Raw genomic sequence first — 23010 nt, forward strand, 5'->3', positions numbered from 1 at the left:
ACACACACACACACACACACACACAAGAATCTATGAATTCGCACACACATAAACGCACAAAGATACAAAGAGTCGCTCTTACACCTACGCAGCACAAGCACAAAGATATAAACGTGACACATACATGAACAAAGAGACACAAAGTCTCTCACTCTAACACCCTCTAACACACACTTTTCCATTTTGCCCCTATAAATGTATGTGTACACACACACACACACACACACACACACACACACACACACACACACACACATGAAAACTGAAAATAAAATTGCTGATGAGCACAGTGGCACAACCTGCACACTTCAAAGAGTTGGTCATCTAGACTAAGCAAATAGAGGAAAAGTGCTTTACTAAGAGAGGTGACCAAGAACACAATGCTTACTTTGATTAAGCTTCGGAGATCCTGATGGAAATGAGACAATGTTCCAATCTGGGCTTTATGGCAAAGTGGCTAGAAGAAAGCTTCTCCTCGGTGCAAAACTCATGGAAACCTGCTTGGAGTTTGCTAAAAGGCACCTGAATGACTCTCAGACGGTGTGGAACAAGATTCTCTAGTCTGATGAAAACAAGATTAAACTCTTTGGCCTTAATTCTAAATGTTACGTCTAAAAGAAATCAGGCACTTTCCAATACCTTTACAAAAGTGAAGTATGATGGTGGCCGCATCATGATGTGTGGGACTGGGAAATTGGTCAAAATTTAGGGGGAAGCTGAATTAAGCAAGATACAGAGATATCCATAATAAAAACCTGTTCAACAGCGCTCAGGACCTCAGTCTGGGCCAAGGGTTTACCTGCCTACATGACAACAACCCTAAGTGCACAGACAAGACAACACATGAGTGGTTTAGGGACAACTCATGTCCTAGAGTGGCCCAGCCTGAGCCCTGACTTTAACCCTATGGAACATCTCTGGAGAGACCTGAAAATGGCTGTCCACCAACGGCCCAGATCCAACCTTACAGATCTTGAATGGATTTACCATGAAGAGTGACAGAAAATCCCAGAAAAGTGCTTCAACTTCGTATTGAGTAAAGGGTCTAAATACTTGTGTAAAATAAAATTTATTAAAATATTTTACTACAGAAATCAGTGGAACAATGCAAGAGGCCCATGTAGGACAAAAAGTCTAGAGATATAAGTTATGTACATATGCACCATAAAATAAAATAAAAATTAATATAGCATAAATAAAAGTATGTTGAGTGTGTATAACTGTCCAGTAGAATGTGATCAGATCACAGTTTATTATGCTTTTGCTTTGCTTCAAACCTGCTGGAAAATTGTCTTAGAGAAGTTTTTAAAATATATATTTTTTTACATTGATAATATGACCAAACAATTCTGTCACTTTATGTTATTAAATGTATCACAGTGAGGGAAGAAATGTGCTGCAAGATTAGTAAGTTTGAGGTTGAGACAGAGGCACACTCTTTCTTACTTTAGAAGCTAAGATTGCTTCCCCAACACACTCATACACACAAACAATGAAAAGTTTAGTTCATTTTCAGTTCCAATAAAAAACATTCTTTTTTGCAAAACCTTTTTGCACAGAATTTTATATATGCTATAATATAAATTTTAAACTTAATCAATTGATGTGAACGGAAATCAGACTCTGTAACAGCCCAGACTGCATAAAGGAAGAAAGAAACCTAACACTGATTATATCTCCAGAATGGCCCCTGTTAATGGGTGGGACATATTAAGCCTCAAGGGATCATTTTGTCCTCAAAGTTAATATTTAAGAAGCAGGAAAACAATTGGCAAGCATAAGTATTTGAGCGAGTTTGACAAGTACCACATTCTGATGGCTAGACGACTGGGTCAGAAAACACTGTACAAAACTGCAGCTCTTGTGGGATGTTCCTGGTTTGTAGTGGTCAGTATCTATTAAAAGTGGTCCTAGGAAGGAATAGTGGTAAACTGGCAAAAATTCATTCATGCCCATGTGCTCCAATCCAAAAGACAAGCTACTGTAGCTCAAATTGCTGAAGAATTTTATGCTGTTAATGTTTAATGGGTCAGGAATGTATTGGCAGAAAATGGGGGACCCACACAATGTTAGGCAGGTGGGCATAATGTTATGCCTGGCCGGTGTAGGTGGACAAATGAAGTATAAAAAAAAGTTTAATAGAATGGCATTAATGAAAAGCAGGCTGATTTTATATGTTTGCATAATGTTGCCATGATGTTTTTTTTTTTTTTTTTTTTTGTTGTTTATTTTTGAATTCGTTCTTAACATAACCCAGCTTGCTCGGAAACTGGGGTCGGAGTGCAGGGTCGGCCATGAAACGGCGACCCTGGAACACAGAGGTTTAAGGGCCTTTCTCAAGGGCCCAAGAGCGGCAGCTTGGTCGATACTGGGGCATAAACCCCTGATCTTCCAATCAGTAACACAATGCATTACCACTGAGCTACCACTTCCTTATCCATCCATACTGAGTAAACTGTACTCATTTTTACTGTATACTGTATATATACTATACTCTTAAAGTTATTAATATAACAAGATTGCCATACACCCAAAGTGCTTCAGCATGTCAAACTTTTGAAAACAATTACATAGGTGTAGCACATTTACTCACACACCTCCTCTCCATCAGTCAATTATTCTCCAGCTTGCTTATGCACTCTACAGTATCTGCAGTTAAAATTATACTGACACTAATCCTGTTTATCGAAATCATAATAGCTATCTATTAACTAAAGCACTGTGTGATATAAAAGTGACCTGTGATTTCCAGCAAGGAAAATACTTTGGTTTAAGATATGGATTTATAAAGTGTTAGAAATATATTGTTTTAGACTATTCTAAATATGTTCACTGAATATTCTAACGTTAATGTTGTAGCATCTGGAGAATCAAAGTTTTGACCAAAGATCCGTATGAGCAGAAAAGCATCTCAGAACTCAACACTTAAGCATTGAAATTAAGACAATAGGATCATAATTTTACATCAACAGCATGGTGCTGAGAATGTTTCCTTTAAAACAATAATTGATTTTGTACACCGTCTGTGTATCCCTTCTAGGCCACAGATCTTTTTCAGCATGACGATGCACCATGAAACATAGCACAACTTGTCTCGGCACAACTGGTTCCATAAACATGACAATGAGTTCAAAGTACTTTAATGGCTCTTCCCAGTCACATGATCTATATAGGGCGTATGGTAGAATGGAATGTTTGCAGCAGTTATATGATTTCAACATAGACCAGCATCTCAAAGCAAAGTTTCCAACACCTTGGTGAATTCATCTCACAGCATATACTATTGTAGATTTAGCCTCATGATGTGTATTGTGAGTAAATATGTTTAGGGGACTGGTTAAAATAGGGAAATTGTCAACATGTGAAGTTTCTTTAAGCATTGAACAAGATTCCAAATGCAATACAAGTGTGCCAGAAAAATGGGAATATATTATTTCACAAAAGCTCTTTTTATTGATTATATATATTTCAGATATCTTTATATGAGACTCTCACCCTCTCATGTGCTTCCACAGCCATTTACCTCATGCACTGCAAATGAAAGATACAGCATGTAGGCCTGTTTGTTAAAAAGGTTGTTAGAAAGAGTTCGAGCTGCCAGGGGAAGTCGGGCGGGATTTGGCAGAAAATATGTGCAATTTATGTGTAATGTGCCAGATCAGATAAATCAAACAAGATCACGTTGCAAGCATGGGCACAAAAGAAATCCATAGAGAGTGACAGAAAAAAGCCAGCAGAGAGAGTGAGAGGCTACAGAAATAGGAGTCAGAGTGAAGAGTGAATATTATACTATATTATTGGAATAGTTAAGTTTTAACATTCTTCTTGCTGAATACGTTTTTATAATTTCTATGTTATATGCATAACATTATGACCGTTGAGTGAACAGCACTAATTATCTCCATCATAGCACCTTTGTGCTTTAGCTCTATCGTGAATCTACTCTCTTCTGGTAAGGTAGGATTCTAACTTTGTATATCTATTTAACTCAGTTGATTCTATAGTGTTGGTCTGTATAGCTTATTAGTTCTGTCAGGTAATTAATCAAGGGTAGTTTTAGTCTTACTTTAGGTGTGAATTGTGGGAAGGGCTTGCTCACTTATATTGATGGCATAGGTTAAAGGTTGTAGGTAGCCCCACTAAGGCCAGTAATGCTTAGTGTTTATTTAAAATGCATTATATTTTTACTTTTTCTTTTTAAAATTCATACATTGATCTCAAATTGGGAGATCAGTCATGTGTCCTAAACCCATCTATGTAGTCACCTCTTACAGACACAGACGGTCACATCCACAGAACAGAGATCACATTGCCAGTAACCTCATCTACCCTCCTCTGGTGTTTTAATCTCAAACAGTGGTGGTAGGTGGGCTCTGGAATTGCCAGTCTGCTGTAAGGAAAGCTGACTTTATCACAGCCTTGTCTTCCCCTTGCACCTTTGACTTTCTGGCACTTACTAAAACCTGGATATCCCCACAGAACACTGCTACACCAACTGCTCTGTATTCTGCCTATCTTTCTCTCACTCCGAGGAGAAACCGGTAGAGGTGGTGGTACGGGTTTTACACCCCTTCTTTTGTTTCATCTAACCATAATCTTTTAAAGTCCATGCAGTTTAAGTTACCTCTCCAATCAACCTCTTCATCATTGTCATCTACTGCCCTCCTGGTCCCCTTGGAGACTTCCTGGAAGAGATGGACACACTCCTCAGTACTTTCCCTTCTGACAGCACCCCTCTGACAGTTCTCAGTGACTTCAACCTCCCATCTGACAAGCTTCAGTCATCTTGCCTCCTGACTTTTCTGAATACATTCTCCTTGACATTTAACAGCTGCCCTCCAATACACAAGGGAGGAAATGTCCTGGACCTGGTCTTCACCCACCCTACCCCAGCTACAGACATGACTGCCACTCCACTTCCAAACTCTGATCATCACCTGGTTTCCTTTTCAATCTCTCTTCCTATTCTACCGAAAAACAATTTACATGTCTCTCTTATCCGTCCTAACCTTTACTCCATCTCTCCCTTCTCTGTAGCTTCCTGTACTCTTTTATCTCTTTTTGACCCTGACTCCTTTTCCTCTCTACCCTTAGACTTTGCTACTGACTCCTTCCTCTCATCTTTTTCCTCAATCATGGACCTCCTTTGCCCCTTGACTACAAAACCCAAGAAGACTTCTTGTCCCACACCCTGTCTGTGGGACAAGCCAGGGTGCAGCAATCGACGAGAACTCGGATCAGCAGAGAGGAAGTGGTAAAAATCACAACTCGCTGTAGACCTCGCATCTTACCGTGCACTTCTGACCAAGTTTTCTTCGGATGTGACTTCTGCCAAAACTGCCTTCTACAAGGAAAAGCTCAAGGCCTCTGCACAAGATCCTCGTAAGCTTCACATCATCTCTTTACTACTCAACCCCCCCATCACACCTGCTCCATCCTCCCTGACTGCTAATGACTTTGCCTCCTTCTACGATTAAAAGACTTCCTCCCCAACAGTGACTACACAACACAACCAGGAATCTACTACTTCTCTGTTGTCAAGCTTCTCAACCTTAACAGAAGATGAGATACTGCAAGTCATCCAATCTTGCAATCCCACCACCTGTCATCTGGATCCAATCACTTGAACTATGCTTCAGACCATCACACAAGATCTCCTGCCCCTCATCTCCCCAATCATCAATGGGTCCTTAACATCTGGCCATGTGCCAACTACCTTCAAGCAAGTAAGGGTCATTCCCATCTGAAAGAAACCTGCTCTGGACCCACCTTCAACAACTACAGACCGGTATCACTTCTCTCCTTTCTTTCTAAATCCCCGGAACGCACTGTTTTTAACCAACTGTCTGTCTATCTCTCACAGAACAACCTCCATGATCCAAACCAGTGTGGGTTCAAAGCGGCACATTCCACAGAGACGGCCCTTTTGGCTGTTTCTGAGAAACTGCATGCTGCTTGATCAGCCAAACTGTCATCTGTGCTTATCTTCCTGGAACTTTTAGCAGCATTTGACACAGTCAACCATAAGACTTTCTTGTCTACCCTCAAGAGCCTCGGTATCCGCGGAACAGCATAGGAATGGTTTGCTTCCTACCTGGAAGGCCGCTCATACCAGGTAACATTGAGGGGATCCACATCTGCCCCGTGCAGACTCACCACTGGTGTCCCACAAGGCTCAGTACTTGGTCCCCTCCTTTTCTCCCTCTATACCCACTCCATTGGTGAAGTCATATCCTCACATGGGTTTTCTTACCACTGCTATGCAGATGACACTCAACTAATCTTTTCTCTTCCTCCATCTTGATACCACAGCTTTCGCTCGGATCTCGGCATCTTCATGGATAAGTGCTCATCAACTCAAACTCAACCCCAGCAAAACAGAACTGCTGGTCATCCCAGGTTATTCATCTCCAGGTCAAAATCTCACAATAACTATTCATGGCTTTCTGCTCTCCCCTTCAGCCACTGCTTGTGACCTTGGGGTAACTATGGACAATGAACTGTCCTTCTTCCCACATGTCGATAATGTGGCTCGTTCCTGTTGATTTCATCTGTACAACACCTGAATGATTCGACCATTTCTGTCCACACAGGGTGCCCAGGTGCTTGTTCAGTCTCTTGTCATTTCAAGACTTGACTACTGCAACTCTTTGCTGGCAGGTCTTCCCCTGAATGCTATTCGTCCACTGCAAATGATCCAAAACGCAGCTGCACGACTTGGACCACACCACCCCACTGCTGCGCTCCCTTCACTGGCTTTCAGTAGCTGCACGTATTAGATTCAAAACACTGATGCTTGCCAACAAGGCCAAAAATAGACCAGCACCATATACCTAAGAGACCTCATCACATCTGCACTGCACTCTGCTGCCTGAGATCCTCCAGCACTGCTCAACTGGTACCACCTTCTATCGAATGAGAGGTAGGTATACTTTAAGGCTCTTCTCTGTTCTGGCACCGAGGTGGTGGAATGAACTTCCCCTAGATGTCCGTACAGCGGAGTCCCTGGCTATCTTCAAGCGACGATTGAAGACCTACCTCTTCCTGAAACACTTAAATTAGCACTTCACAAGTTTGCTTTGTAGAATTCAAGAGTTATATTTATATTAAGTTTGTTTATATTAAGTTTTTGACCTTTTTAATTTATGAGATTTCGTATTCAAATATATATGAATTTTTTAAATTGGATATTCACATATAAAGTATACAACTCATTCTTAAGTAACATTTGGAACCCTTCCCAGAGGATGAGGGTAATGAACAATTTACAGAGTGACAAATATAAATTACCATTGTGGACTCCGTGCTAGTTTTGTAGTTTTAAAAGATATGTCAATTGTGCAGGATTTTTTTGGGTGCAATTTTAATATTAGCAAAAGGTTGTGACAAGCTAGCACACCGCCACCCCCTGCACACAAACATAGTAATAAAGTGCTATTTAGGTAAATATTCAGAAATTCAACATTCTTTTAAATGGCGGCTTTTACAAAACAAAAAAAAACCTCCAGAACCGTTTTACTGGTAAAGCGACTCTCATTGTGTGAGTGAGATAAAAAGGCTTGGGCAGAGGACACCTGTTATCAGCAAAAACCAAAAAATGTTTGGGCGTGTACTTTTACTTACAATCTTGACAAATTTCCACTGCATACACCAAATTCCAAGAAACTGCAATATTACAGCATACATAGACATTCTGGACAACTGTGTGCTAACTTTGTAGCAACAGTTTGGGCAATAACCACACAGTTGGGTCCACATAATTTAGGACATATGATGGGTTATTACGGTTGGTTATTATAAAGGGGGGGTGGTGTGAAATCAGGAGGCCCTGGAAACCTAGTAAAGATGACATAACAAACATGGACATAAGTTGTAATTGTAAATATAAACATACAAAATATAGCTGCTTGGGGTTTAGTTCGATCTTCCAGCAGAACAATGATATACACTTAAATCCCATTCCACACAATTGTTCAGTCACCACAAGCTTTGACATCCCAAATCTAAACCCTACTGAACATCTGTAAAAGAACAGGCAAAAGTTAGGATTTTTTGCTCTGTCTTCTATCTGATTGAGTAAAAAATTCAGTGGTCAAAGAGAGGTTACTTAAAAGTACTAAATCATGGGGTTCTAATAAGTGACTCTCATGCTGTATTCCCAGTGTTAAATTATGCTACATAAGATCATATTTTTTTGTATATATTCGGTACATTTTTATGTGCTTTGGCTGCTGCTCATTGGCCTTAAAATGACTGAGCTTTTTAATTGATACTTAATGATAAAGCAGATTAAATGATAAAGCAGAAGACTTAGGGAAAATAAAAACTTGTCAATGTCCCAATTTCCAATTCCCTCACCAGTAGCAAAAACCCTTGCAAAAACCCTTTTTTTTGAAGAAGAAGAAAATGATCCTGTGCATGGAATAATCATTTATTTTATCATATAATGAATTTACATTAGTAAAAGTTTAGATTAATTTCAATTAATTCATTACAGCAGCAGAGGCAACACTCTTTAAAGCACACATTTAAATAAAAACCAAACAACAGCAACCAAGCTGATGTACACTACACCGGATACATGTATTACATCATTACACTGACCACATGCTGGATTTTTAGATCTGTGGCCATCACAGTGTAAGAGAAAGGGAATGCCTTCATCTTGCCATAGAGGAGAAATTCTCTGGGAGGAATCATTACAAGTGGCAGATCAGTCTTCAACACAGTCATACAAACATATCCAATCAAATCTTAAAGGTCTGGCTTCACCGTTTTTTTCTAACCAGTTCCCTCCACACTAATTACAGCTTTAATCGTTAGTCAAGACAAATCAAGCTAAACTGGTCTGAGACTTAAAACTTCTGCAGCACATTTGTCAGGCAGCTGCAATCGAAGCATCTCCATTTCTTCCCTGAGGCTGCAAACAAGAAGAGAGAAGATTTGGGGTTTAATATTACAAAGAAAAAATAAATAAATCAACAGTATGCACAATTACTATCACCTTAAAGCAATACACTTTTATTATTAATATAAAGTAAGACATGCCACAGCATAAAGCAAATACAAATATACTGTATACATTTGTGTGAAAAATAATTCACACCCTCTTTCAATTCTATGGTTTTACATATTAGGACATAATATAAATCATTACTTCCTTATCAGGTTGTGTGTCAATACAATAGAATAATTGTTCCCGCACATGGCTTTCCAATTTTAGCTTTCTTTTTTGGTGAAAAAAGCATCTGGACGCTACTTAATTCCTCTTAATACTTATAGAAGGCATAAAGGTGTACCTAGGTGTACCACACAAGATTTTTAGCTTAATGTTTTTCTAAAATAAATAAAGCCACAGTGTAATATATCATTTGTTGTTAATCTGATGTTGTATTTACCCAATTCCAATCCTAATACCTGATTTTGTTTATGTCCCAATAAGTAAATACATAGAATTCAAAGAGGGTGTACTTTCTTTTTCAAATGCCGTGTGTGTGTGTGTGTATTATATATATATATATATATATATATATATATATATATATATATATATATATATATATATATACAGTGGAACCCGCTTATCTCGACCTCGGTTATCTTGACAACCCTATTAAGTCGACGTTTTTGAAGTGGAACCGCCAAATTCTCGCTTTGTCTTAGCATTTTTTATCGGTTATGTTGATTCTTTTATGTCGCCGAACCCTGATATCTCGAGCACAAGGGGGGAAAAATTTGCCATTTAACGTCGGTTATCTCGGTGCAGCCGCAGAAGAACTCACGGAAGTGGCGGAAAAATCAAGGCTTACAGCTGCTTCAGGTGTTGTATTGTATACTGGTGAATCTCTGCTGTTAGTTAGTGCACATATGCCTTTTGTTGTTAAATGTTATGTGATGAACGGGGGGCGAAAGCCGCGCTTGGCGGCGCGGAACGTGGGATAAGCAGCAAAAGCATAGAATAAACACCGGCAGGATCGGGGGGGAATCCGCGGTGCGCTTTGGGAAGAAAAGCGCAGCCGTTGAGAGAGTGCTGGTGGGAAGACACGTACCGGGATACGCATGAGCGATAACAACGACCGCCGTGAACCAACATATACCAACAATAACGGACGGTGAGAGTGTGGAAGTTTAAATAGGAGCTGGTGATGATGCTAAACGAGCACCATATGTGAAAGCGGCCGAGAAAGCACCTGACACGCTGAAGGGGGCCGAAGGGGGCGTGGCAGGTGGATTCCTGACAGATAAACATGTACTGTATGTATTTTTATAGCATGCCTTCATCAAACAAATCGCGCAACGCTGTTGTGTAAAAACCCTTCAAAACACGTGCATGCACATTCTCATTTATTAACGCACATCATGTACATAAAGAAATTTCAAGCACGTTAATATATTGCCGCCATTTTGATTTTCGTTTATCTCGATCATCGGTTATCTCTATGCTTTTTGGCGACCCCCTAGGACATCGACATAACCGGGTTCCACTGTATATATATATATATATATATATATATATATATATATATATATATATATATATATATATATATATATATATATATATATAGGAGTCACCAAACTTTTTGAAACTTAGAGCTACTTCTTGGGTACCAATTAATGTGAAGGGCTACCAGTTTGATACACACTTCTCAAATAACAAATTTGCTCAATTTACCTTTAATTATATGTTAATTAATAATTAATGATATTCATCTATATCTAGTCATCTATATTTTTTAAATTGTCATTTTTAAATTCACACCAATGCAAGTGTGATTTTGTCAGGGAACCACCAGCCACGCCTCCATCCAAGGCTCAAACTCTCACTCAGCCTCTCCCTGCTCTAATCACCTACACCTGTTCCCCACTAGCTTTCCCTTTATAAGCTCCCGATTCCACCTCACTCATGGTCGGATCTACTCATTGCCATGAGAGATCCACCGGAATTCCTACCACTAGAATTTCCCGTACTTCCTACTTAGTTGTTATATACACCGACCAGGCATAACATTATGACCACCTGCCTAATATTATGTTATCCCCTGTTTGCTGTTAAAACAATCCTGACCAATCAAGCATTAACATCTACAGGAGCTCATCTGTTGGATCGGAACCACACTGACCAGCCTTCGCTCCCCACATGCATCAATGAGTCTTCGTCCGCACATGACCCTGTCGCCGGTTCACCATTGTTCCTTCTTGGACCACTTTTAATAAATACTGACCACTGCAGACCAGGAACATCCCACAAGAACTGCAGTTTGGGAGATGCTCTGACTCAGTCATCTAGACATCACAATTGGTCAAACTCACTAAATCCTTATATGCGTGCACATTTTTCCTGCTTTTAACACATCAACATTGAGGGCAAAATTTTCACTTGCTGCCTAATATATTCCATCCATAAACAGTTGCCATGGAAAAAGAGATAATCAGTGTTATTCACTTCAACTATCATAATATTATAATGTTATGCCTGGGCGGTGTAATATACACATGATAAATTGGTCCATAATATAAGCCTGTGATCACAATGACCTGTTTCAGAACATCAATGAACACCTTCAGATTTACTAAATGTAAAGATTCTTCAGGTGTTAATCTGATGCTCACCTTGATGAAGATGCGGGTGGGAAGGAAGCGGCGCAGCAGCTGGCTGGAGATGTTGGGGAAGCGTAACAGGTTGACGTTGAGCACGGGCAGGTTCTGATAACCGGCCATCAGAGGGTAGAAATTGTACACCATTTCCTGCTCTGTGCCTGGCAAAATCCTCATCCGCACCTACAAACACACACACAGTATTGGTACCCTTTCCCTGATATAAGCGTAATGTTAATCCAGTAGTAAAACACTAACAATAAAATCCATTCATTCATTCATTCATTCAAGTGATCAATCATTCAATAACTACACTATACCTCATTAAAAAAAAGCAATCAAAGGTTTATATCACTTGGGACCTTTTAAAAAGAAGTACTCCAGGGCTGGCTGTGATACACACATACAAAAGTATGTGGGCACCTGACTATCAAAGTCATACGTGGGCTGGAATCCTGTAGTGCTACAATTTCCCTTCCCTAGAACCAAGAGCTCCATGAAAAGATGGTCAAAGTTGAAGTGAAATAAATTAAGTGTCCTGCTCAGATTTCAGACCTCAACCTCACTAAACACCTGTGGATTGTAGTGGAATTCAGATCCAACCTCAGATAAGCTTATCTAACTACACTAATGCTCTTGTAGATGGAAGAACACACATACACTTTTGAATCTGGTTTTTCTCAAGGTTTCTTCCTCTTATCATATCAGGGAGTTTTTTCTTGCCACAGTCGCTATTGGCCAATGAAGGTATAAACTTACAAGGAACAAACATTTAGGCACTCAAATTTTTACATACATTCCAACTTCAGAAACGTTTTTATCTGTGTAAAGCTGCTTTGGGACAATGTCCATTATTAAAAGAACTATACAAATGAAGCTGAATATTAATTGGATTGAACTGACCTGCTTGAGTCCAGAGAACATAAAGGCATCGCTGGGCTCCACGGACAGATCCACGTCCTGCACCAGCCCGGTTCGATTCTCAATATGGTAACGCACCGGGAGGGACTCACGAACACGGCCAAATGAGGGCAGGTCTACAATGACACAAATGAAGCAAATAGAATGTGTATACAACAATAAACAAAAGAAAATGCCAATATGATATGAATATTAGGATTGTAATGATTAGTACTTTAAGCAGTAGTATATAGTTATATATATATATATATATATATATATATATATATATATATATATATATATATATATACACACATACACACACACACACACACACACACATATATATATATATATATATATATATATATATATATATATATATATATATATATATATATATATATATATATATATATATATATATATATATATATATATATATACATACACCGTAATTTCCGGACTATAAAGCGCACCCATATATAAGCCACACCCACTGAATTTGACAAAGATTTTTATTTTGAGCATAAATAAGCCACACCTGTGTATAAGCCGCAGGTGTCTACACTGAAACTATTGCACTTTACACAGGCTTTAACGAAAGTGTCTGTTACACGGGGTAATGGGTGAAATATGTTGTGGCTCCTTTAAGAGCAGAGCAGCATTTTGACAATAGGTTGCCGCCGCATTTTTCCAGTATTACTGCATGTGTGCAAGACCGAGGAATATGTCCTTATTATTTTCTGATGCTCATTTCTAAGTTTCTTTGACTAACCCGTAACGCTGTTGCCAAGAAAAATAAAAAAGCACAAGTTTTGGAAACCTGTCTGTGCCTAAATGATTTCTGTTGCAACTGGAGTTAGTGAGTGAGCAGCAGGTCAAACGCAGAGGAACCTCATCCATATTTATGATGTGGTGCGGTCTGATTCAGTGAGAGCGCGTCTGATTTAATATAAAGAGTTTCATTGGTTCACCTTCACCCGTTCCGCAATTTCATTGGTCTAATGCAGGGGTGGCCAACCAGTCAGAGACCGAGAGCCACATTTTTTCCTGTGTTACCGCAAAGAGCCACATCATACACATGGGCACACATGAACACCACCCATCCCTTCCTCTAACACACACACACACACACACACACACACACACACACACACACACGCACCTCTGCTCAGCCAGATTTATTGTAAATGTTACACACCAAAATAATGACAGAAATTGACTCCTACAGTACTAAGACCACAGGACAGTCATTTTCAACAATGAACATTGTTTGCACTGTCTCACACACACACACACACACACACACACACACACACACACACACACACACACACACACACACACACACACAAACTCTCAGTTTAACCAAGTCCACAAACAAAAATATAATAATTTAAAATAGCGTTTTTCTTTTGCTATGCATGTTACTTAGTGGGACTTTTGGCATTCCTTGCCTTGAACAATCCCCTTCAAATCTGGCTCGTATTCCGTTGTTGCCACTCGAAGCAATTCGAAGCAGTCAGAACAGATCGATGCGTTGATTTCACGTGTTTCAGGGTAGAAAACACAGACTTTGTTTGTTTGTTTTTTAATGTGCGTGTTCGCTTCGCTTGAGTTCAATACGGTATTTTCGTCAAATGCGCATGTGCGTGAGATGAATATACCACAAAGTTTCCCAGTAGGGGCAAGCTCATTTAAGTCTTAAAAATACCGTATTGAACTCAAGCGAAGCAAACACGCACATAAAAAAAACACAAACTTTGATATGAACGTAAGAGCCGCATAAAACCAGCCAAAGAGCTGCATGCGGCTCGCGAGCCGCGGGTTGGCCACCCCTGGTCTAATGTTATGGGTCTCAGTTTTTTGGCTTTGAAGCTTGTGAAACCAGGAAAAATCCAGGAAAAATCCATAAATTAGCTGCTTCGTTGTTTAAGCCGCGGGGTTCAAAGCGTGGGAAAAAAGTAGCGGTTTATAGTCTGGAAAATACGGTGTAATATATATATATATATAAAAATTATAAAATTATTGGCATCCTTGGAAATAGTATATGCTTATTATATACTTAAAAAATATATATATTTTTTTTTATTTTCCTAAAATAATGCAAGAATATTAATTATATAGATTATGCAAATTAATATGCTAAGATTAATTAAAATCTGACTTACCAGCATGCACATACAGAGGAATAGTCTCTACGATGACGTGAGGCAGGATCATACTCGTTTTAACAACTGGTGTCTCGGAGCATGCAGATTTCCTTACAAACAAGTACATATAGTATCAAAACCTTTTTTTAAGCTGTTTTGTAAAAAAAAAAAAAAAAAAAAACAGAAATGGAAACACTGCTGACATACAAATTTGCGTAATGGGATTTTATTCGCTGTCATTTGAATGATATGGAGTAAGCTATCGCTGAAAAATCACACCTCTTCCAGGAGATGAGGTAATGTCCTGCTGCAATGGTGCTGGTACCGTTCTGAACAGGAGGACATCTGAGACTGAAGCACTCGCTTGCGCACTCGCCGGTCTGCAGCACCACTACAAACACAAAAAACAAACACACAACACTAAACAGAAGCGGCCACGCTGTATTATTGGTCTTTCAATGATTCAGTGCTGTTTTCTCACCTCCCTCCACCTGGCTCTGGGGCTCATCGACAGCAGCCATGTTGGAAGCCAGCTGTAGCTCACTGCTAACTAAATGCACAGGCCACGGCGATGCGCTCAAAATGTCCGTCATCATCAAGAAGGGCACATCCACGCACACTCGCTCCAGGTGTTCAAACTGGCACAGAGAAATAAAACTGATATAGTGTGTTCATTCAAAACACAAGTTGATTGATAGATAGAGATATATATATATATATATATATATATATATATATATATATATATATATATATATATATATATATATATACACACAAACACACACACACACACACACACACACACATACACACACATACACACACATACACACACATACACACATACACACATACAGACATGGCCCTGTGTGAAAAAATGTTTGCCCCTTAAGCTAATAACTGGTTGGGTTCATTTTCTTTTTCTCCAGCCATTCAGAGGTTTGGTCTTTGGTGTGTTTTGGATCATTGTCCTGCTGCAGAACCCAAGTTCGCTTCAGCTTGAGGTAATGAACAGATGGCCGGACATTCTCCTTCAGGATTTTTTGGTAAACAGCTGAATTCATGGTTCCATTTATCACAGCAAGTCTTCCAGGTCCTGAAGCAGCAAAACAGCCCCAGACCATCACACTACAAGCTTTAGAATTGGCTTTATAACCTTTTCCAGACTGATGGATCTCAATTACTTTCTTTTCTCATTTCTTTCTGAATTTCTTTGGATCTCAGCATGATGTCTAGCTTTTGAGGATCTTTTGGTCTACTTCACTTTGTCAGGCAGGTCCTATTTAAAAAATTTCTTGATTGTGAACAGGTGTGGCAGTAATCAGGTCTGGATGTGGTGAGAAAAATTTAACTCAGGTGTGATAAACCACAGTTTTAACAGGGGGGGGCAAACACTTTTTCACAGAGGACCATGCAGTTTTAGATTTTGTTTTCCATCAATAATAATAAACCTTCATTTAAAAACTGCATGTTGTGTTCACTTGTGTTATCTTTTACTAATATTTAAATTAGCTTCATGATCTGGAACATTAAACTGTGAAAAACATGCAAAAAAAACCCAGGAAGGGGCAAATTTACACAACATTACATTTCTATAGATATTATTAAGTACATTTCAATATTATACTTAGAAAACATTACCTTAGTGGACACAAATTTGAAAGCCACCTCGAATGGAACAACTGTGTCTATGGTCACGGTTTCATCCTGAACAATAACAATGAAGTTAATCGAATTTTGGAGACAAAATTTAATAAAGGAAACTGAAATTGTGCACTTTGGTAAGACGGAGCTCACCTTGTGACACCTGCATGTGATGTCTTTACCCTCCACCGTGGTGCTCATTGCATAAGAGACATGAAAAAGAAAGATTCTGGATCCAGTGCTCACACAGCGGATATACAGCTTCTTTTCAATCTGGTTATTACAAAGTAACACACAAACACAAAATATTACTCACTAAATATGTATATAAAGGCTATTTATAAAAGCCTATTGATTTACTACCATTGATTTATTAGCATGTGATAGTAGTGTGTGTGAGCACTTTTGTTAGTTTTACCTTCTGCCCTGGCTGCAGCTCTCCAATTGAAATATCAGTCAGTAAAGCTGGATGTGCTTCATCACACACCTCTGAGCTATTCAGTGTAACGTAGGTCATTTGTGTGAGATTTGCATCCTGACCTATAACACAGACAGACTTGTTATCCTACAATGCACTACCAAATATGCATCTAACTGCTGTGTGTGTGGGTTTGTGTGTGGGTGGGTGTGTACCAGGTTTGAGGCCAGCAGTGAGACTGACATCCTTAGCAACTGTGTCCTCCTCTGATTGGATGGTGACAGTCATGCAGTACATCTCATTGGTCAGGGCTGGAGGATCGTGACGCAGCTGTACAGAGATTCGGGGAACTCGGGATATGATCCTACACAGAAAAATGTCATTCACTGAGTCTTCACTCATCATGTTGTTATAAAGTGTTCTATGTGGTGCCTAGCAGTGGGAAAGAGGGATGAAAGATGGTTCATATTTTTGCACTATAAAATGCTTTCTCTGAAATAGGAGCAAAATAAAATAAAAATCCAAAACTCCAAAAAACCCCAAGTGAAGTTTGTGTATCAATACCTTAGGCTGTAACAGGTTGTAAAATTTAGAGCAGCATTCAGGAAAAATCAATCAGTAAACACCAGTGTATGTAATGTTGACAAATAACCTATTAGTTACCAAAGTATTTTCATTTGCTCTTGAATATTAACTGGATTCACAACTGCTTTATGTTACATAGCAAACAACTGACAAATTTTAAAACAAAAAAAAAAAATGCATGTACCTGGCAAACTATATAATAACTAGGTTGTAGAATGGAAACCAGCAGAAAATAGATCATGATTATCTTCTAAAAGTAATGTGTTGCCATCTATTTAAAAAAAAAAAAAAAAAAAAAAAAAAAAACACTACACGAGTAAATGTTAAGCTTTATGTGTCAGAAAGCATGCAGGTCTTCCAGCTGTTTCAGAAGTTTAATTGTGTGTGTGTGTGTGTGTGTGTGTGTGTGTGTGTGTGTGTGTGTGTGTGTGTATGATCGAACACATTTGTGTTAAAAAAGGAGTAACCTACATGGTGCTAGCTTGGATGGAAATGGCATCCCAGTCAAGCTGCTGCTCCAGGACACGGGTCCTTCTCTTAAAAGAGCGTGATGCCTGCAGAGCCTCATGGGTAGATGCGGCGTCACCGCCTCCTCCCCTCCAGTTGAGATACACACAACGACCGCTCTCGCTGCCCAGCATCAGGTCCACATGTGTGATCTGAAGCAGAGGAGTCATTAATTACACACAAGTGAATAATATATAAAACATAAATGAATAAATAAATAAATTTTCTTTTACAGAACAATCTCCAATTTTGTACCTCGATCTTTCTTCCGACGTCCTCAGTCTTGGCCACAAATTTGAAGCAGTACTTCCGGGCTTTCCCAGGAACCAGACACATGTTCTGCTGTGTAGATGTTTCTAAAATGTCCTTTTCTTTGCATGACTCTTCATCCACCAGGCAGAACTGGTTATACTCCTAAAAAAATAATAATGACAAGAGCAATTACTTTAATATATACACTTACAGTAGAAGAAAGAGAAAGGGAGAAAGAAATGTATATTATACACACACACACACACACACACACACACACACACACACACACACACACACACACACACACACACACACACACAAACACACCGAGTTGCTGAGGCTGACGCCCAGTTTGGCAAATCGGACAGGATGGGGACAGTCGGCTTTTAAGTACACGTGTAACTGCACGGGCTCATCGACATGAAAACTGGGAGACAGGAACTTGGCCTTGCATTGGACTGAGACAGAAAAAACACATCACCAAAATATATAGGGCTGCAACTAACAATTATTTTGATAATCAATTAATCAGACATTTTTTTTTAATGTTTTGCTTATTATAACTATATAAAACCCTAATTCAGAGTATTTATTTTATAAAAGTGTACATAAAAAAATATAAAGCCACATATTGAGTTTAACTATCTTTAATTGTGACATTTTAAAGCATATAGCGGCTGCTTGTTGATGAGTTCATGGGGGATTTCTCCTCATTCTCCAAATTCACTCATGCTGGCTTGTGTCTTTCTGTAAAAAATAAAAATAAAAAAAACAACAGCATTTGCGTATGCGAAGTGAAGCAATTTGGGTAACTCAATATTTGCATTGTTTTTAATGATAATTGCAGGTGGAAGTTGACAACCATGCTTTGTAATACATTATTTTGACAATTTTTGTTTAAAGTTTGTTAAAAACAAAAACAAAAAAAAAAACACATTTTGTTCAGTTGTGAAGATACAGTATAAGCTATTAGAATACATAAAATTTTGTATAATAATTAAATGATATACGCATAAATTAAATATACAAACATAGAAAACAAGCATTTGAACTTAGTAAAGCCGCTAAAAACAGATAAGTTAACTGTTGTAGTAGATTATAAAAAGAGAATGGATGAAACGCAGCAAGCGAACAGGCTTGATAAAAAAAAAAAAGTGACAATGTGATCTGCTGTTATTTGCTGCTTTTAGATTTAGTGTTTGTTCGCACCGTTTTAATTGAATTTATCACTATGTCACGAGCGAACTGATTGTGCAACCTGATGCGAGTCACGACAGAACAGATCCAGTGTGACTGTGATGAAGTTACAAACAACCACAGTTACACAACAGCACTTCATTACACTACTCAATTTTCACATGATAAATTCTACAGTTTTTACTCACCCTGTTGATGTTTCGTCTTCATCCGGGACTTGGGGGACACACTTTTTCCTGCTGCTGGTTGACCCTGAACTCTATGCCATTTCGCAAGCGGCTGCGTATCTTACTTAGTGTGTATCACACTAAAGCAAAACTTGAGCTGCCCAACTAATCGATAACGACATTCATTATCGATCATTATCGAGTCGTTGTTGCAGCCCTTAAAATATCTAGTGTCCTGCTCCTCACAAAAGCAGACAGACATGTACAATGACTCAGATTTGCCTTTTCAGTTTTTTTAGGCAAATTATTTTAAGTAGTAAGGTGCATTTATTGGCCTGTTCCGCATCATGCACCACTGCATGGTTATATAGAACACTGAGAAAAAAAACTAATTCACCAACATACCCTGTTATACCTGCAGATACTCAGTACCCCTACAGTCCGTTCTGCAATGGAGTGTTCTTTACACTAGCCAGTTTTTTTCTTGAGGTTACAATTTATCATCATGTGTGAAATGAGGAAGTGGACTGGCTGGCAAATGAATCGATAAGAAGCACACATTATATTTCACACTGCGGTATTAAAAGTACTGTAATGAAATACTGGATTCATTGTTGTTGGCTTAATGTGTATTAATGTTTTAGAGCTGCCATATTTATTATTTTATTTATTATATATTTATTTATGCCAATTTTTCAGCATTCAAAATCTAAATGAAATTTTCATAATTTTTACATATTCAAATGCTCATGGACTACTATCGTACTTATAGCTTTAAAACAAGTGACACTTGAATTGCTTCATAGGTCTATTTATAAATAATTAAATTCATCGGGTATCTAAATAAATGTAAAAACAAACAAAACATATGTCCTAAAGTTTTACTAAGTATGTAGAGCACTACATAATTATACAGTGTTATACCCTACACCAGTGGTTCCCAATCGTTTTTTTTTTTCAGGAGACCTCTATTTTGAACATTTGTAACTGCTCACACTATGTGTATCAGTACTCACTGAAGGGCACATAGTCCTGCACTTCAACGGTGAACTCGTTATTGCTGGCCAGTGAGACACGATCACTCCAGAGCACTTGAGCTGCCTTTACAGAGCCTGGGTCACACTCCAGCTCCGGCTCAGGAACCTCGTTCTGAATAGAAACAAACAAACACACATACACATATATATATATATATATATATATATATATATATATATATATATATATATATATATATATATATATATATATATATATATATATAGTTTAATAACACACAATCTGTGGCTTTAATCTGAAATTGTGCAGCAAACAAAAAGGCTAAACTAAAGAATACAAAACAGTGCTACTGTTTTCAGATGGAGATGACCTTCACTGTGATTGGAAAAATTCTTTTTTAAATATTTGTAGAAGATCTACTGAATTTCTCCCCGCATGAGGTAAAGTGATTGGCGTTAGCATTGTGCAAGCTTAATATTGAGCAATCACAAGCTAAATATGACTTGTCCTTCATCCAATCCTGTATGGTATTTTTATTTGCGCTACACATACATAATTTGCTCCAAAATTTCTCCGTGATTCACTCACCATAAGCACTCTGATCAAGTTCTTCTCAATCCTGGACTTTTGTTCGTCACGCAGAGTAGAAGCTAAGCATGGACACAAAGCCAGAGTTTTAAACACACTAATACTGCATGCGCCGGACCTGAAGCAGAAGATGGTAATGAAGGAATGAGCTACCTCTGCCCACCAGCTCCAGTGAGTAGGTGATGTAGTCTTTAATGTGGCCCATCAGGTATGAGCATTTCAGTGCTGTACCCAAGATGGAGGTGAGCAGAGTCCACCAGCGTTCAGTACGATAGTCGACCATCACATAGTCTAGCAGTCTACATGAAACACACACACACTTTCATTCCTACACTTGTTTACCTTATACTACACATAAACAGCACTACAATTAGAACAGGTCACTCACTTTAATGCTTTAGTGTAATCCTTGGCATTGTAATACTCCTCACCCATCTGGACCACTGCAAATACACATACGATTATTACGTCATCTACAACAGACATGCTGAAACCAAGGCCCCGAACAACTTCCGGCCTGCACGGTAATATTATACTTATTATAACTGGCAAAGTGACAAACCTTCACTCTATCCTGAGAGTTGCCCCAGCGCAGAACCAAACATCAAAAATTAATGAACTGACAGCCAAGAAACCCTACTAAGAATCAGCAGAATGCAATGCTTTTATTTACTGCTTTGTTTTTACACTTTATTCCGTATCCTGCCTGTCTTGTTGACTGAGTTTGACCTCCTCTTTAACTGTTTTCGATCAGTGGTGTTAAACTCAATGTTAAATCCTGTTCGTTTTGCTGAAACATCCAATCAATGGAATTATTTCAAATGAATAGTTTTTTGTTTATCGCGGGCGGGTTTGGAACGTGACCACTGCGATAAACAGGGGATTACTGTATATATTTATTCTTTATTACTTGAAGAAAACCAATCAATACTATTGCAGCTTTAAGTACTGTTTTATATATATATATATATATATATATATATATATATATATATATAAAACAAACAAACAAACAAAAACACCTTCTGACCAATCAGATTGGAGAATTCGATATTTCTTTGGTGTCAGTCTAATAAGATTTAACTTTTCAGCTTCCATCAGCAACGAAAAAAAATTGTAAAAGTAGAACCAATTGGTTGTACATTTGGGTTCAGGAGGAAATTCTGCATTCCAGGAACCGGTAAGCAGTGGCATAATTCCACGTGAATAGCATTGCAAACGCAAACCCACATTTGTCGCCAGCACATAGGTGAGCATTTAAGTGAAACAATGTTTAAAGTGTGAATGTAATGTAAAGTGTTTCCGACTGTGAAAGTATAGTTTCTAAATGGTCAAACGGATGTGGAGGAGGTGATGCTTCAGAAACACGTTGCACACTCACTCAGATGGCTCTTCATGCGAGGACACTTGTACTTCTTAAACTGGGCAACGGCATTACTGAGCAATGCAATGATCAACTCCTGTGAAACACACACACACACGCACAATCCTTTATAACCATTCAGTACAAGCTAAAATCATGAACGGACATGTTCTCATATACAAATCATACTGAATTAGAAAATATATATAATTAAATATTATTACAAAATAAATACAATAGGAAAGTACAATATTATCATTATTTATGGCAGGCCCTAACAAAACACTTTATTTTACCCACTAGAAGATAATCACTTATTTTCTTTTCAACAGTTTGCGTGTGAAAGTTGAGTGTGAAAAATGGTCTCTGCATAGTTAAACAGAAAACTTCACCAGAGCAGAATTTATTTAAAAGAGCAGAAGAAATGTAACGATAAGAACCCATGCAACGACAAGAAACAGGAACATCATCAAATGGCTCGAGTGTGAAAAGTGTTTTTTTTAACAGGTGATAAATGCGGATGTAAAAAGAGGCTGACCGAATGCAGTACGTCCTTCTCCTTTAGCTGGAGAGAGTGAATGCCCTGTTTTTCTTTCTCTGCATCAGGTGGATCAATACCTGTAAAAA

At 38.5% G+C, this 23010-nt stretch overlaps 1 protein-coding gene across 2 annotated transcripts in view; it reads right to left on the reverse strand.

Annotated features, from left to right (window-relative positions):
* Positions 1-8415: 8415 nt before the first annotated feature.
* trappc11 (trafficking protein particle complex subunit 11) overlaps positions 8416-23010 on the reverse strand; it is a 33247-nt gene continuing 18652 nt past the window's right edge. For both annotated transcript variants that reach the window (XM_046859259.1, XM_046859258.1), the window contains exons 12-30: positions 22922-23001; positions 22402-22480; positions 21409-21463; positions 21174-21319; positions 21021-21082; positions 20450-20582; positions 18397-18527; positions 18070-18228; positions 17779-17966; positions 16938-17086; positions 16723-16844; positions 16458-16577; positions 16302-16367; positions 15139-15295; positions 14937-15048; positions 14676-14767; positions 12502-12635; positions 11614-11781; positions 8416-8920 (exon numbers count right to left, since the gene is read on the reverse strand). In XM_046859259.1, the coding sequence (XP_046715215.1) occupies positions 8879-8920; positions 11614-11781; positions 12502-12635; positions 14676-14767; positions 14937-15048; positions 15139-15295; positions 16302-16367; positions 16458-16577; positions 16723-16844; positions 16938-17086; positions 17779-17966; positions 18070-18228; positions 18397-18527; positions 20450-20582; positions 21021-21082; positions 21174-21319; positions 21409-21463; positions 22402-22480; positions 22922-23001 (2195 nt within the window). In that variant the 3' untranslated portion in view covers positions 8416-8878. The remainder of the gene's footprint in view (positions 8921-11613; positions 11782-12501; positions 12636-14675; positions 14768-14936; positions 15049-15138; positions 15296-16301; positions 16368-16457; positions 16578-16722; positions 16845-16937; positions 17087-17778; positions 17967-18069; positions 18229-18396; positions 18528-20449; positions 20583-21020; positions 21083-21173; positions 21320-21408; positions 21464-22401; positions 22481-22921; positions 23002-23010) is intronic.

This window comes from Silurus meridionalis, chromosome 10, assembly GCF_014805685.1.
Source record: "Silurus meridionalis isolate SWU-2019-XX chromosome 10, ASM1480568v1, whole genome shotgun sequence".
Taxonomy (NCBI): domain Eukaryota; kingdom Metazoa; phylum Chordata; class Actinopteri; order Siluriformes; family Siluridae; genus Silurus; species Silurus meridionalis.